The following is a 17,180-nucleotide window of genomic DNA, read 5'->3' on the forward strand; positions in this document are numbered from 1 at the left end:
CTCCACGGTGCGGCAGGCCCACGGACTGCACGCGTGGAAGGCGGGAGAGGTCGGCGGTGCCCCCCAGCCGCGGGGCGCGGGCCTCTCCTGCTTGGTAGGCGGAACTGTCAGATCCCTTCGCTGCTCTGGCTCTTCCCTGATTTTCCGAAAGGACAACAGTCAGTTTTTATTTCAGTTTCCTTAGCTGTTCTCTCCTATGAATCCCTTTCATGATTTCAGTGATGTCTATTAAATTGCCCTGGCGGTAGGGCGAAGGAGATTCTCGTCCTCCGTGTGGCACGGAGAGCCTGGGAGCCTTGGGGAAGTCCTTGAGCCCCGCGGCCTGTTTCCTCCCCCAGAGACGGGCGCTGGCCTGCCGGGCCCGCAGGCCTCCCCACGGGCCTGCACGCTCCCCCACGGGGCCGCAGGCTCCCCCACGGGTCTGCAGGCTCCCCCACGGGTCTGCAGGCTCCCCCACGGGTCTGCAGGCTCCCCCACGGGCCCGCAGGCTCCCCCACGGGTCCGCAGGCTTCCCCACGGGTCTGCAGGCTTCCCCGGGGCCCGCAGGCTTCCCCACGGGGCCGCAGGCTCCCCCACGGGTCTGCAGGCTTCCCCACGGGGCCGCAGGCTCCCCCACGGGTCTGCAGGCTCCCCCACGGGTCTGCAGGCTTCCCCACGGGCCGCAGGCTCCCCCACGGGTCTGCAGGCTCCCCCACGGGGCCGCAGGCTTCCCCACGGGGCCGCAGGCTCCCCCATGGGGCCGCAGGCTCCCCCACGGGTCTGCAGGCTCCCCCACGGGTCGCAGGCTTCCCCACGGGCTGCAGGCTCCCCCACGGGTCTGCAGGCTTCCCCACGGGGCCTCAGGCTTCCCCGGGGCCCGCAGGCTTCCCCGGGGCCCGCAGGCTTCCCCACGGGCCTGCAGGCTTCCCCACGGGCCGCAGGCTTCCCCACGGGCCGCAGGCTCCCCCAAGGGTCTGCAGGCTTCCCCACGGGGCCTCAGGCTTCCCCGGGGCCCGCAGGCTTCCCCACGGGCCGCAGGCTTCCCCACGGGCCTGCAGGTTTCCCCACGGGCCGCAGGCTTCCCCACGGGCCGCAGGCTCCCCCAAGGGTCTGCAGGCTTCCCCACGGGTCCGCAGGCTTCCCCACGGGCCTGCAGGCTTCCCCACGGGCCTGCAGGCTTCCCCACGGGGCCGCAGGCTTCCCCGGGGTCTGCAGGCTTCCCCGGGGCCCGCAGGCTCCCCCACGGGTCTGCAGGCTCCCCCACGGGTCTGCAGGCTTCCCCACGGGGCCTCAGGCTTCCCCACGGGGCCACAGGCTTCCCCGGGGCCCGCAGGCTCCCCCACGGGCCCGCAGGCTCCCCCACGGGGCCGCAGGCTCCCCCACGGGTCTGCAGGCTTCCCCACGGGGCCTCAGGCTCCCCCACGGGGCCTCAGGCTCCCCCACGGGGCCGCAGGCTCCCCCACGGGTCTGCAGGCTTCCCCACGGGGCCTCAGGCTTCCCCACGGGGCCGCAGGCTTCCCCACGGGTCTGCAGGCTCCCCCACGGGCCCGCAGGCTCCCCCACGGGCCCGCAGGCTTCCCCACGGGTCTGCAGGCTCCCCTACGGGCCTGCACGCTCCCCCACGGGTCTGCAGGCTCCCCCACGGGCCCGCAGGCTCCCCCACGGGTCTGCAGGCTGCCCCACGGGTCCGCAGGCTCCCCCACGGGTCTGCAGGCTGCCCCACGGGTCTGCAGGCTCACGCTCGGCTCGGGCGCCTTCCGCCGCGGCTGTGCGCTCAGGGAGCTTGCCCAGGTGGGACAAGGCGGTGCCCCTTCCAACATGCAGGCGAATTCTCTTGGTGCTCCAGGTTTCCCAGTTCCTGAGGTGAGCTGGTTTCGGGATGGCCAGGCAATTTCCACGTCCACCCTGCCCGGCGTGCAGATCTCCTTTAGCGATGGCCGCGCTAGACTGACGATCCCCGCCGTGACTAAAGCCAACAGTGGACGATACTCCCTGAGAGCCACCAATGGATCTGGACAAGCGACTAGTACTGCTGAGCTTCTCGTGACAGGTAGGCTGGAGGGGTCCTGCCTGTCCTCTGACCCCTCCACCCCGGAGGGCCTCAGGAGCAACTGGGCACAAGCATGCGCAGCTCGAGTTCAGAGAAGGGCCCCCTGGAGGCTGACCTGAGAGCCAAGTTGTTTGCATTGTGGCATCTTAATTTTCCTCTCAGAATACAGCACAGACATGGCTGAGAATCAGTTCCTCGTACACATACTGTATGAAACACTCAAAAGTATATTAAGGAAATACTAAAACTTATGTTTCCGAGCAAGTAGAAAGGCTTAGAGCCCTGTTTAGAAGTCTGCTAAAGAAATATGCATACCTCTAGGAATGCACACTGTTAACAAGCACCTAGGTGATTCCGATGCAAATAGTGCAAAACCACCCATGTAAGAACTCTGCTCTGGGCTATAAAGTTTAATAATCTTCATTTATTTTCAATTTCTAAAAATATTACACAGTAACCATCACAGAAAAAGGCAAGTGCCTGTTTATTATTCAGATGCATGACACATATAGCAATCTTCATGCCTAAATCAGCCCTCTCCCTTTCTCCCCATTCCTCAGAAAACGTGTAACCAATCTTCATGGCCACTGACATTGTCTCTATCCTTTACTTCCTGATAAGGCATCAGTGCATGGAACGTTGCATTACTTTACACATTATACAACCATATCTGTCCTCAACTGCATAATGTTGTCTTTGTTTATCCAGTAAACTATGCCTGTAGCGCTGTGCAGGTGTAGTGCTATCGTTGCCCTAAACAGAAGGCACACCAGGTAACATCAGGCCTGAACTTGAACATATATCCAGAAAATTCGGAAATGAAAGAGCATAGGGTTGACGGCATCTGCTGTTGTTTACTACTCAAAAACATCAAAATGAATCCCGTTAGGTCTTCACATTTATTTCATGAAACATTTCTTTCGCCATCATTAACAAAGAAAATCCCCTTTCTGTAGCATAAGTAACATTAAATTATGTCATTTAAAATGTTAGTCCAAATAATGACATGATTTAATGTTGCTCATGAAACATTTCTTTCACCATCATTAACAAAGAAAATCTTGTCTGTAGTATAAGTAACATTAAATCATGTCATTATTTGAACTAACATTTTAAATGCAAGTAAATATTTTGGTTATTTGAATAGTGATCAAGTTGAAGATGATTTAGGGTTTTTTAAATTAAATTAAAATGGAATGATCCTGTAAGTCACAGGTGCACCCTTCAAACCAACTATTGGGATTCATTGGACTGCAACTCACTAAAATATGAAGTTACCTTAACATGTTACATGGTGCTAGAGGTGAGCGCAGGAGGAAGTGCCAGAAACATTCTCTAGAAATGTTATGATAAGATCTACACTTTTTCTTTAAAAAAAAAAAAAAGTGTTTTGTTTTGCGCGTGTGTGTGTGTGCGTGTGTGTGTGTGTGCGCGTGTGTGTGCGTGTGTGTGTGTGTGTTTTAATGTGATGGCTTGGACCTGCTAGACAAAACAAAGCAAATAAAATAAAATATGGTGGCAGGGTTGCCTTCTGTCATGTGCTGCCTCCATTCTTGCTGTCATCTGCGGATGTGCTGGGCTCAAGGACAGTCAAGGACATTTGGTTCAGTGACTCATCACCTGATTTTGGAATCAGAGCTGTGATTGTTTAAAAATAGCCTTCTGGGAGCACCCTGGTTGCAGTCCTGATTTTCTTCTCCCCCGCCCCCCCACAGCAGAGACAGCACCACCCAACTTTGTTCAACGACTGCAGAGCATGACCGTGAGACAAGGAAGCCAAGTGCGACTCCAAGTGAAAGTGACTGGAATCCCTACACCTGTGGTGAAGTTCTATCGGGATGGAGCCGAAATCCAGAGCTCCCTTGATTTTCAAATTTCTCAAGAAGGCGACCTCTACAGTTTACTGATTGCAGAAGCGTACCCTGAAGACTCTGGGACCTATTCAGTAAACGCTACCAATAGCGTTGGAAGAGCTACTTCAACTGCTGAATTGCTGGTTCAAGGTACCTCCTGGAGGCTGAGGAACAGGGAGAAGGGGAGAGGGCTGATTCAGGACAAAGTAGGGCTGAGGTCCACCTGCCCCCCCTGGGAGGCCTGGTGTGCGCTAAAATCAAAGCCAGCTTTTCAATACCCTTGAGAAGTCTGAACTCAGCAGGAGCTCAGAATGATTGAAGCAATCTGTGGTTATTAGCCCCATTAAAGCTGGAAAGTATTTCAGTTGACATCTATGATTTAAGTTATTGGCAAATAATAAATTTTTAAAAAATGATTGTAAGTAAATCCTTATCTAATAATGAACATTTTCTATTTTTAATCCTAATTGATGTTCATACAAAATCTGCAACCTTCTGCATTTTCCTCTGTTGACTCACCCAGACTTTGTAGTCAGAATGAACAAAATAAGACATGCTGCCCCCTCTTAAACATTTATGTCTGCCTTCCTTCAGGTGAAGAAGCGGTACCCGCTAAAAAGACAAAGACAATTATTTCGACTGCTCAGATTTCAGAAACGAGACAAACTCGAATTGAAAAGGTATTTTTCTCTACTGTTGGGGTTCAGGCCTTTCAGGCTGTCATTTCAACAACTTCCTCCTTCTCACGGGCTTGGCTTTTGTCTTTCACAGAAGATTGAAGCCCACTTTGACGCCAGATCGATTGCAACAGTTGAGATGGTCATAGACGGTGCCACCGGGCAACAGCTGCCACATAAAACACCTCCCCGAATACCTCCTAAGCCGAAGTCGAGGTCTCCCACCCCACCATCCATTACTGCCAAAGCGCAGCTGGCTCGACAGCAGTCCCCGTCGCCGATAAGACACTCCCCTTCCCCGGTCAGACCTGTGCGAGCACCGACCCCATCTCCCGTCAGGTAAAGCCATTAAAAGAGATCAGGTCATTGTGTATTTTTAAATTAGGTTTCATCCAATAAGAAGGGAAATAGAAGGAAGCCATAAAAAAATATAGCATGTGTCGCCCTGGCTGCTGTGGCTCAGTTGGTTGAGCATTGCCCTGTGTACCAGAAGGTTCTCGGTTTGATTCCTGGTCCGTGCACATGCCCCAGTTGGGGCTTGATCCTCTATTGATGTTTCTCTCTCACATTGATGTTTCTCTCTCTCTCTCAAATCACTAAAAACATATTTTTTAAAAAAATAAGCATGTGATAAAGGAAGTAAACAAAAAAGAGTGCTAAATATGATTTTTACAAATCCTCACTGTCCACAGGTAAATTGGAGAACTTTATAAGCTGTAATTCTAAATTCTTATTTGTATATCATTTAATAAACATCTGCTTTGTGGAGCCAAAAAGAAAAAGCACATTGAAATGAGAACAGCACAGAATTGGTTGGATACTCTATGCTCAAATCAGCCTGACCACTTGCTACCTGACCACTTGATTTAGGAAAATAACTGTAATAATGAAATAGTCACTACTATATATTGAGCCCTATGTTAGACATTTGTTTGGCACTCTGCGATCATTATCTCATTAAATACGTGAAGCAACGTTTAAGAATTTTCACCCCTAATTCTATAGATAGGTGACTGAAGCTAAAGAACTTAAATAATGGGTTTAAGGTTTTAGTTGTGTCCTTTGTAAATTAAAGGGAAACACAGTGAGGATGATCTCAATTATGTTGTGAGGATTCGAGATAATTAGGTGAAGGGGGTTTGTAAATAGAAAATAATTATACAAATGTCCTTATGCTTTGAGTATAACTAAGAACTTCTAAAGATTTTTGCATATGTTTAAGTTATTTTACCAAAAAAAATAAAATGGTTTCTATGTTTAGTTAATATGAAGATATTTTAGAAAGTGAGCATGTATCATCAGGGCTCAGAGTTATACAATCAAGTGTAAATCATAGAAGATTCAAAACTTTGGAATTTGGCTTAGCCTGCTGAGGTTTTTAATATGAAGAACTAAAACAACAACAACAAAACGTGCAAAGTTTGGAGGAAACAAAAAAGTGTTTCTTGATCAATTTGAATGAATGTTTTTAATGTAAAGAAAGTTCCCGTGCCAAGAAAAATTGTAAAAGAATATTAAGCAGATAGCTGACCTAAAAAATATTCAAACTTACCGAGCAGGTACTGTAATCAAAACAGTATGCTACTGGTGAGTGAATAGAAAATACACCAGGGGAGCAGAACAGAGCCCAGAAATAGATTCAAATACTCAGGAAATTCACTTTGTAATCAAAGTGACCTTTCAGTTTGGTGGGGAAAGTATATTTTACTCAACAAAGAATGCTGGCCCGATTAGCTATCCACTTAAAAGAAAACAAATGTTAACCTCTACCTCACACCATTTACAAAATAAATCTCAGCTCGACCGAAGAGCTAAATATAAAAAATAGAAACCAAAACAATGAGAACAAAGTTGGGAAAACGTTTGTGGAGGAGAGCCTTTAAAAATAGATCTACAGATTCAACTACAGAAAAATAAAAATGTATGTATGGCAGAAGTCAGGTCCTGGCTAAACCAAACAGACATTTGTGAAGACAGTTTAGAGGTGCCTCTTCCTCGCGGCATTTCGTTGCCTCCGCCCTAAGGGTCCAAGCAAACATGCAGTGGCTGCGATGTGAACACACAGCCTGGGAACAGCGCAGGATCTGCACCACGGTGCCTGCTGATTCTGGGCGAGGCCCCATAGAGGAGCGAAATGCAGAGAGTAGATCTGGGGGAAACATTGGCTGCACTTACGACAGACAAAGAACTAATGTACCAAATGTATTAAAAACACTTGTACAAATTAATTTTAAAAGAAAAAACAACACAAATGAAAAAGGAATGACAGAAGACAAGCATTGCACACAAGAAACAATTTAAATGTCTAATAAATATATGAAAAAAATTCTAGATATTTTCCAATCTTTATTATAAAGGTATCTGCACACACTAATTTGAAGCCTTGAACAAAAAGCTCACTTTAAAAAACATACCCTGCTAACAAATATAAAAAGTGTTCTGTCTCAGGCTCACTCTGAGTCTGCACAACATGAAATCACAAGAAAGGCCAAATGTGATTTAGGGGACATATAACAACCTCACCATATTTTAAATCTAAGCCTAAGGGTCATTTAGAATCACAGAGCTTCCCTGATTCTATGGATCATTTTGAGTGTCTCAGCAGTTCTGAAAGTTCACAAATAACAATCCCAATTACTTAGCCCCCATGATTTGCTTAAAACAAGTAAGAAATAAAAATATCACTTTGTATAGAACATAATGATTATCCAAGATAGACTACTTCCTAAAATGTCTCATGGTTTAATCTTGATTTTTGTTGTCGAGTAAGGCAAACATGTTTCATTGAATAAGGTGCATTGCATCTAGCTGTGACCAGGTGATTGTTTTTTATTGTAAGAGCAGAAATAGCACTTTCCTATAATTCCAATTGCATTGATTTTCACAGTCATGGGCTTATCTGCAACCTGCTGCTAATCACTCACATCATGCTAATCATGTCTTTAATTCTTTTTGAATTAAACCCACTTTACTAGGCACAGAAAGAACAAAGCACAGGTTGAAACTGGGAAGTACCTGTCACTTTGCTTTTCTTCAATTAGTGTAGGCCCAAATTATCCTAAACTGATCTTTGTTATATTTCCAAGGCAGTCACTTTCAAAATAGAGACATGTTCCCCTATATCTCCCTCTAGTGGATTACAACGTTGTTTATAAAATGTAAATTGATTTTCATCAAAATCCCTTCTTCAAGAAAATGATTAAATGCTTCTTCCTTAAACTAGTTGATATTGTACTATTCTGTTCAGTTAGTCTGTAATTTAGAGCAGGTGTCAACTGTACCTTAAGCCTTAATAAGAATAATTGTTTCACTTATCGGTATAAGTTAAATACCCTATGTAGTGCCTTAATACTTTTATATACATTTTCCTGTATGAAGTAGTTAAATGCAATGATAAGGCAACACTGCCACCTACAGGGGAAACTGTAATATACCTTACTGATGAAGAAATTGTGAAAAACTTGATCTTAAAATAGTTGACCAACCAACCCCTAGAATTGTTGCTATAGAACAGGAACTGTCTTTTTGTCTAAAATTGCAAGAGTTTAGCAGCCAGATTATTTTTTAAAATTAATTAATTTATTTTTGTTACAGATGTTTCTCCTTTTCCCCCCACCGATTCCCTCCCTTCCCCTCCCTCCCCGCCCGGTCCCCAGCTTTGTTGTCCATGTCCAATGTTCATGCATACATGCATATAAGTTCTGTAGTTTATCTCCCCCCCTTCTGGGGATTGTCAGTCTGTACCCCACTTCCCCATCTCTGGGACTACCCCATTCCTCAGACTGTTATGTTCATTATATTCCACAAATAAGTGAGATCATATGATACTTGTCTTTCTCTGTTTGGCTTGTTTCCCTTAGGATAATACTTTCTAGGTCCCTCCATGTAGCAGTCAGATTCTTCAACTGATGCTATTGCACTTTGGACCCACATAAAAAGCAATAAAAATGATGTTGGAAGAAGCCACTTTATCAATTTAATTAAAAAATCAGACTCCTTAGGTTTCAAATTAACCCATTTCCACAGTAACTACAAGGATAATTAAAAGAAGTCTGGAGTACAGAACAATGAGGCTGAGGGTAAACACATACAGAGACGATGTAAAAGAGCAAACCTCACCACGTTGACTAGAAAGGCAGTTTCCTGAGAGCATCGCACACCCTGCATCCCAAAAGCTCTGAGAAAGCGCCTTCTAGCCTGAAGGTTCGCAAGGCAGAGGGGCACGGCGCAGGCGGGGGAGGCCCCACGGGAAGACTGAAAGGGTCCACGTGTTTAGCCTAGCTTCCTCAAAGACCTTGGCTTTTCCTTTCCTCAAAATGAACAAGACACGTGATTCATAGCCAAGAAGGGATGTAAATCCAGGATAATTCCCCACCTCATATTTAAATAGATTTTCTGTTATAGTTCAAAATCGCTCTAGATTTCCTCCTTATTCTCTCTTGTGGGATGTTAACATTTTTATCTTGATTTATTACTGTAACTTTTAATATAAGGTGTATCAGTGCCTTTTGATTGCAGAAATCCTTCTTCGTTCAACATGTACTTGCTGTCCCCATACCCCCAGAGCTGGGAGAACTGAGAAACCAAGAGTTAGGATTGCCGCGTTCTCCGTGGCTTTGCTTTGGCTGCAGTTCAAGGGAGCACCTTCTGCTGTTTTCACTTTTTAAAATGCGAGACAGTGAAGCAGGGCACGAAGTTCTTTAGCTTAGCATTAAGTCTGAATCTCACGTCGCAGCCAATAAGAGCAAGGCTTACAGAGCCTTAAACCAGATTACGTTCAAGTACATTATTTGCCTCTGAATAGGTTATTGAGGCACACATTTTGAAACTCGGCATTAAATTAAACACTTCCAGATTTTCCTTCCATGATTCACCTATAATGACCCAGAGAGGAGTCCTTGTCTCGGGTGTCTGACGTCTGCCCTTTGGTTTGAAGGTCTGTGTCTCCGGCTGGGAGGATCTCCACGTCCCCCATCAGATCTGTGAAGTCGCCATCACTCACGCGAAAGATTCAGACACCCACCATGGCCCAAGGCCCCGAGGTGCCTCCCCCTTGGAAGCCAGAGTGCTACGTGCTCTCCTCTGAGTCTGAGATGAGAGAATCTATGGTGACCAGCGCTACTCAGATCAGGACAGAAGAGAGATGGGAAGGGAGATATGGGGTCCAGGAGCAAATGGCCATCAGCAGAGCTGCGGGTGCAGCTGGTGCTAAAGAGGTACGGTCAGAGCTGTCTCGTCTCCTTTCTCTTTCTCACTCTCCTTTCTCCAACTGGAGTCCTGTCCGGAAACTCAGCTTCTGTAGGTTGTGCATACGACCATAAGAATATACAGAAGCTGATGATCAAATGTGGTTCTTACTTTGTAAAAGCATTTTACGTTGAGACCAAGGCTCTACGCTGTGAGGCTTACATAAAATGTAGGTTTAACAACCTTTATCCTCTGGGCAATGATGAGTGCTTATGTGCATGTATAGTTTACTCTAGGTGGCTCGGTTTTCACGGTGCTTGGGGTTTTTTTTTGTTTTGCATTTTGCACAGGACATGTCATTTTCAAAAGTAACCTACTTGGTCATTTTCAATCCAGGTGAAACAAGAAACTGACAAAAGTGCAGCTGTTGCGACTGTCGTCGCTGCGGTCGACTTGGCCAGAGTGAGAGAACCAGTCATCAGCGCTGGAGAGCAGACTGCTCAGAGGACAGCCAAGCACATGCCCCCTGCTCCAGAACAGGTACGCGTGCGGCCGGCCAGCTGGGCTCAAATCGTTCTGAGCAGAGCACGGAGCCCAACGCGGCCCTGACTTTCAGGACTTTCTTAGCAAAAGGCAGTCACAGATATCAGCGGTGTGCAAGATACAAATACCAAAAGTGCCTGGTTTGTGTCAGGCAGGTCGGCAGGCAAGAGTTAATCATTGGAAAGTTGATCCAGGAGGTCAGGCACGGTGTCCTAAATATCAGAGTTCTCCTGGGTCAAGACAGGCACAGGGCGAGCTGGGAAGTCAGCTAAACGAGGCAGGCAGGTGTGTGCATTCAACGCTGTGGCTCCAGACCAGCCCATCGGGCCTTCCGGGCTCCAAGAGCCAGGTACGGAAAACCTTATTTCAGGGCAGACATTATTTTTCTCTAAGCTTTCCCAAAGGACCTTTGCTTTTACTTTCCTCAAAGTAAACGTGACACTTGATTCACGGCTGAAAGTGCTATCAATCCGGGATCGTTTCCCACCTTATATTTGAATAGATTTTCTGCGACAGTTCAAAATTGCTCTAGCTTTCCTCCTTGTCCTTTCTTGTGTGATGTTTACGTCTTCATCCTGATTTATTATCGTAACTTTTTATACAAGGTGTGTGAAAAGATTTTCTCCCTCTCTCCCCTATGAAATCAGATGAGAAAAGAAGCAGAGAAGACTGCTGTAACTAAGGCAGTACTGGCTGCCGACAAAGCCAAGGAACAAGAATTGAAATCAAGAACCAGAGAAGTAATCACCGCAAAACAAGAGCATGTGCACGTAACTCATGAACAGGTGAGAATCGTTTTTTTTTTTATTATTATTATTTTTATTTTTTTTAATCCTCACCTGAGGACATTTTTCTATTTTTTGTTCAGGTAGAGTGGGAGGGAGAGAGAGGAACAGAGAGAGAGAGAGAGAAACATCGATGTGAAAGGAACACATCGAGTGGCTGCCACCCGCACGACCGACCAGGGCCGGGGACAAACTGCAACCGAGGTACGCGCCCTTAGCGGGAACCGAACCCGGGTCTCTCCGGACCGCAGGCCGACGCTCTAACCGCTGAGCCAAACTGGCCAGGGCTGAGAATCGTTTTTGATGTAAAGTTACTGTTGTTATATGTGGCAACACATATAATAATGTTCACGGTGAAGGCTATTATTTCTTGGGCAACCTGGTTGTTATCACACTAATAAAAACCCCTTGTGTCTGTGTATTCCTGGGTACTGTGTCACCGAATGCTTCCCTTGTGTAGACAAAAGAAGCTCTGTGAACACGTACAGGCAGTAGAAACAGGTCTCATCCATAATGATTTGGGGATGCACTAAGTATGTGACTGTGAGGAGGTGAAGCAGGAAGAAGAAATAGGTAGGAACAGGGAAGAGTGGGAGAAAACACTGAACACACATTGCTTTGAAAATAGCTTATTATCTGCTGCCTTACTTTGTAGGAGCACGTTTGAATGTGGGTTTGAAGTGAGATGAACAGCATGGCCTTGGTAGGTCAAATGGCCAGGAAGAGGGAAAAGGACAGCCCCATGGTTGGAGGCATTCAGGGACAGATTAGATAATGCCAACTGGTAGGGCTCTTGGCCCATGGAGCCCATTGTCGGGTGGTTTGAGAAGATGAATTTTTAAGTTGCTTTCACCCCTGAGGTCCCGAATTTCAGTGATGATGTCTGAAATGCCTACCCCCACTCAACACACACACCTTTGGCATCCAGATCCAACACAGCATCCTTCAGGGGTTAAGAGTTTGGAAAACATTTTGCCTGGGATATGGACAAAAGATGTCTCCCCATAATGTCTCAATGTTAGAAAAATAAGTCTTGATATTTAAAACCATCATAATATTTAGGAAAAATTTCAAAGCAAAAAAAAAAAAAAAACAACAAAAACTGTACAAGTGCAGATTATAAATTATCCATACTTGATGTCTCACATGTAAAGTAAAAAGGTCAGACAAAATTACTTCTAAGGCCTTCCACTCCACTATCCTATGCTCTAAGATCACCTTTAGCTAATAGAAGTAGCATGGAGTAATATTGCCATATAAAATTAGAAGTCTTTTCCAAAGAAAGCGAACAGTGTTGAATGCAACTTTTTTTCTCCCTCTAAGCAGTCTAACTATGGTTTAGACAGAAAAAGAGTATGGTCATAGTAATGAAAATAAGATTATATATTTCATTTAGTGACAGCTCCAGAAAAAGGATTTTATTTTATTTTTTTCAAATTTCTATTTTGTTATATCTAATAAACATTATGTCATTTCCATTAGCGATCAGGAGACAATAAAGTTTTGTTTTTATCATTGATTTCAGATAAGAAAAGAAACTGAAAAAGCTTTTGTACCAAAAGTAGTAATTTCTACAACTAAAGCCAAAGAACGAGAAACTAGAATTTCTGGAGAAATTACTACAAAACAAGAACAAAAACAAATAACTCGAGAAACAGTAAGTATAATGTTGTAAATACCTTGTTGTTCATTGACAAATACATTTCTCAGCTGCCTGCACTCTGTAACCCAAGCCTCGAAATGAAGGAGTCTTCTGTGTGTGTTTTTGTTTGGTTATTTCTCTCTGTCTCGTATTGAAACTCTTCCACAATGGAAATTGTGTTCTCACTGCACAATTTTCCACTCAATTGATCATGTTGTGGAAGATTGTCTACTTATTAAAACAGTTTGGGGCACATCTAAGGCATTTCTGGAGCATGTAGAAGATAGCTTTCACCCCAGACCAGTTACCCCGTGGTACACTCAGTTTTTTTTCATGCATAGCCTGAGCACTCAGTCACTTCGATTGTAACACACAGACCACACAGACACACGTGCACACACACACCAGTCGTGAACACTCCAACCAAACACCAAAAGAAAGTGAGGACATGCTGGACATCACGACCAGCACTTCTTCAAGAGAGTGCCCTAATTATGGGCCGATTGCCAGTGCCCTAGAAGTGCTTTCAGCTTTTGTGCCGTACGGCCATGGGGCGACAACCTCAGTGTCACCAAAATGCACTTCTCTCCCTTGTGTGAAATCAAACCCTAAAGCGCCAGAAAAGAGGCATCTGTTTTGAATTCTTTCATGTTCCGAGGGTAGTTCGTGCTCACCTCTCTTGATCCCAAGCTCTTTGCTGATCCCAGAAATACTTTTTAAAACAGGTCCAGCTGAGAAGCTTTTTAATGTGTCTTAACACTTAAAAGGCTGGCCAGGGGCTGTTGGATTTATCTCCCTCTCCTCAGGCTTAGAGTGAGTGAGAGACATTGAACACATTATCAAGGGCACAGAAATCCCTGTCATTGTGGGGCTGGGACGGCAGGTTCAGCCTGTAGTTTTCCAGCCACCTCCACGGACCGCTCACTGGGCTCCGTAACTTGTCAACGTGTTTCAAAGGGGAGACTTTTCAATGATGGGACAGTTTGCTAGGGGGCAGGTCGGAAAGAAAGAAGCCCCTTCCTCGGAAAAACAGAAGTCTGTGTTTTAAATACAAGTGAAGACCCTTGACAGGGAAATGGGATGTTTTCTCTCCTGAATGTTGCAAGATATCTTGCCATTTCTTCAGTGCCTCTGGAAACTCAAATCTTTATTTTACTCTGAAAATCAGATAAGACAGACAGCTGAGACAACCGCCGCATCCATGGTGGTAGTTGCCACTGCAAAGCCCACAACACTAGACACAATTCTGGGAGCTCAAGAAGAAATCGCCACACAAGAGCAAGTGCACATAACTCACGAACAGGTGATCGATCGCTTCCTGGTGGTGTGAAATTCACTTTGTATCATTTCTTTTGCAAGCCACCTACATTTTCATCCTGGGTCTTAATCATCACTTTTTCACTTCCTGTCTTATAACTCAGTAGGAAAAATTCAAAATCTCTTCTAAGCTTTTTCCATTGATCTAGCATTCACTGCCACTTTTCATTCCTAACCTTCACACTTTCTTTGGATTGTAACTAACAAGATATTATAATTCACTTTAATATCTTGCTATTGAAGTCTACTACAGTACACACGCTTGTTGATAATATGCAAAAGTATGTGTTATTTATAGCTCTACTGTAATTTTCCATAGATTATAATATGAATAGTGTGAAAAAAAGAAGTGCATCCTTTATTCTTTTGTTGCTAATCACATTTTTTACTTTTAGACTGAAATATATATATATATTTACCAATGACACAGTATGGATGATCAACGCAACTCAAATGATGTATTTAAGTGTGATTAAAACGTCCTTGACTAGGAAGAAATTTTGCTTCCTGAGTTTTGACTTCAGTTTCTTTTATCAGAGGATGTATGCACTTTAATGACCGTTTTCTCATTTTTTTTTTTTTTTATCATATGACCAGATAATGAAAGAAACTAGAAAAACAGTGGTACCCAAAGTTATAGTTGCCACACCCAAAGTCAAAGAACAAGATTTAGTATCACGAAGTAGAGAAGGCATCACTACCAAAAGAGAGCAAGTTCAAATAACTCAGGAAAAGGTGAATACAGATATTTGAAATGGGAAAGGTTTATCTTTAAATTGATTTCTAGTAAATCATTAACTGTGATGTGGTATGAGTTATTAATTTTTATTTTCCTTTTTGAATCCCAACCTAAAAACAAAATGGTGAATGTGTGACAGCTTACCGTTAATTTTATGTGCACATGATTTTCACCCATCTGTAACACTTGTAATTCATTTCTTCACCATTATTCTTCGCATGAAGATGAGCACTTTTAGCCTAATTTTTAAGAAGTAATGTATGGAATCATCTGGATGGTTTTTTTAAATAGTTAACATTTCTAAGTTTTGTTCTTCCCACTCAGTGTGTGCAAACATTGCCGAGTAGAAGTTAACTTCTCTAAACTCTGAATAAGCAGGAGGGGTGGACGGGTCCTACCATGTGTGTCTGAAGTGCTCTACAATTTAAACCTTGATTTTACTGTAATAATCAGATGAGAAAGGAAGCTGAGAAAACTGCCTTGTCTACAATAGCAGTTGCTACTGCTAAAGCCAAAGAACAAGAAACAATACTGAGAACTAGAGAAGGAATGGCTGCTAGACAAGAACAAATCCAAGTTACTCATGGAAAGGTGACTATTCCGAGTGTGACAGCCCCTCTTTTAATACATTAATACCAGGTCACAGAGTTCTTATGTATGCAACACTGTTAACCTAATTTATTTTAGACGATTAAATTATTGGAAACTAAAAAGCCAAATTATTCATTATTGTTAATATTACTACATAATCCTTTCCCCATGGACCTCTTTACTATTATTTTCCATTTTTTATTATTAACATCTAAAAGTCCTCTGGAAGTTGATGACTGAAATTGCATGCAGGCTAATTTTAATATACCCCATGAATACATATATATATTATATATAACATATATCATATATATGTGTATATATATTCATATATATATATGCAAATGATGAATCTTACTGTCAAGAAGATGTATGTCTTGAAGGGGTTATAAATTCAGTGTATTACTTTGTAGAGTATGGACTTATTTCAGAAAATTACCCATCATTTTCTTCATGTGAAACGCTATCTTTTTTCCTCCTGTAAATACCAGATGAGAAAAGAAGCTGAGAAAATTATAGTGCCTGCTATAGTAGTTCCCACGAAAGCCAAACAAGATACAATATTGAAATCTAGAGAAGGAATTATTCAACCAGAATAAATACACATAAGCCATGAAAACATTATTTGTATCTATAAAATTTCTAGAATTAACTTATTTCCCATGATTCTGTCACTTACCCCAAATGCCTAATTTTATTTTTTATTGCTCATACAGTGTTTAGAAATTAGCAAATCAGCAACTAAAGTTTTCAATTTCTTTAGCATCATGGTTGAGTCCTGTCTGTATTTCCTTCAGTGTTATAATGTTGTTTTCTATCTCTGTATCTCTGAGTTTTTTTCCTAGACATAATTTAATATCAACTTTTTAAACATTTACCCAAGTCTAATATTGAATGCCATGTCAGCATCTCAGAAGTCTCATCGATGTTAGAAATTCCAACATGTAACATACTTTATAAGTGACTATATTTGAATTTTTGTTATTTCTGAATCACAGAAATTTGACTGTCTTACTTTTGTGTTAAAAATTAGCTAAGAATGGAAGCTGAGAAAATGTCTATACCCAAAGTAATAGTTACCACTGCAAAACCTACTCAACCAGCCACATTGCCAAGGACTAGAGAAGGATTTGCTACTAAGCAAGAACAAATACACTTTTTTCATGAAGAGATGAAAATCGATGCTGTGGAGGTGAAAAGATTGTTTCATCCCATTTCATCACCAGCTCTCATAACCTTTCATCTGTCATGAGTCATTGTGCTCCTGGTGTTTCATGTAATCGCTTACTCAATCAGCAAAACATTAGAGATGATTAGATCCAGTCCAGTTCCTCCAACCAGACAGTTAGCATTTCTACTTGTGAAAAGCCAGATTAAATAACACCTTTTTTTTGTGTCTCCTAAATTAAGTCTCACCATTTAATTGGTATGATTTAGGGTCTCCTTGTTTAATGAGGGATGTTAGAGTCCACTAAGAAACAAAAGCAGCTACCAGCATAGAGTACACATTTTTAGTTGTCCACCAAATGACAGATGCATGTGGATTTGATGAAAAAATATATAGATGCTCCCTCAATTTAAGTATCCTACTGTAATAAGATTCCTTTTATGTGTGTGTGAGTTTAATAAGATCTGTATATTTCAGTTGGCAGAAGATTATTTCTTTGAGCCTAGTTTCTCATTGTTTAAATTAAAATTTAAACTGACTACCTTGTCGATTAATTGAAAGGTTCAAATAAGATACAATGTAAGTGCAATCACTCTACCAGCAGTTACATATGTAATATATATTATATAATGTATTATATAGTATATAA

The 17,180-nt window shown here is 43.3% G+C and overlaps 1 protein-coding gene across 1 annotated transcript in view; it reads left to right on the forward strand.

The window, feature by feature from the left end:
• TTN (titin) overlaps window positions 1–17,180 on the forward strand; it is a 272,606-nt gene that overhangs the window by 4,154 nt on the left and 251,272 nt on the right. Inside the window, exons 3-13 of the mRNA XM_036253264.1 lie at window positions 1,826–2,029; window positions 3,745–4,032; window positions 4,477–4,562; window positions 4,654–4,898; window positions 9,496–9,775; window positions 10,143–10,286; window positions 10,937–11,074; window positions 12,600–12,731; window positions 13,885–14,019; window positions 14,631–14,768; window positions 15,226–15,363. Of these exons, the coding sequence (XP_036109157.1) occupies window positions 1,826–2,029; window positions 3,745–4,032; window positions 4,477–4,562; window positions 4,654–4,898; window positions 9,496–9,775; window positions 10,143–10,286; window positions 10,937–11,074; window positions 12,600–12,731; window positions 13,885–14,019; window positions 14,631–14,768; window positions 15,226–15,363 (1,928 nt within the window). The remainder of the gene's footprint in view (window positions 1–1,825; window positions 2,030–3,744; window positions 4,033–4,476; window positions 4,563–4,653; window positions 4,899–9,495; window positions 9,776–10,142; window positions 10,287–10,936; window positions 11,075–12,599; window positions 12,732–13,884; window positions 14,020–14,630; window positions 14,769–15,225; window positions 15,364–17,180) is intronic.

Source organism: Molossus molossus, unplaced genomic scaffold (assembly GCF_014108415.1).
Source record: "Molossus molossus isolate mMolMol1 unplaced genomic scaffold, mMolMol1.p scaffold_m16_p_11, whole genome shotgun sequence".
NCBI classification, from domain to species: domain Eukaryota; kingdom Metazoa; phylum Chordata; class Mammalia; order Chiroptera; family Molossidae; genus Molossus; species Molossus molossus.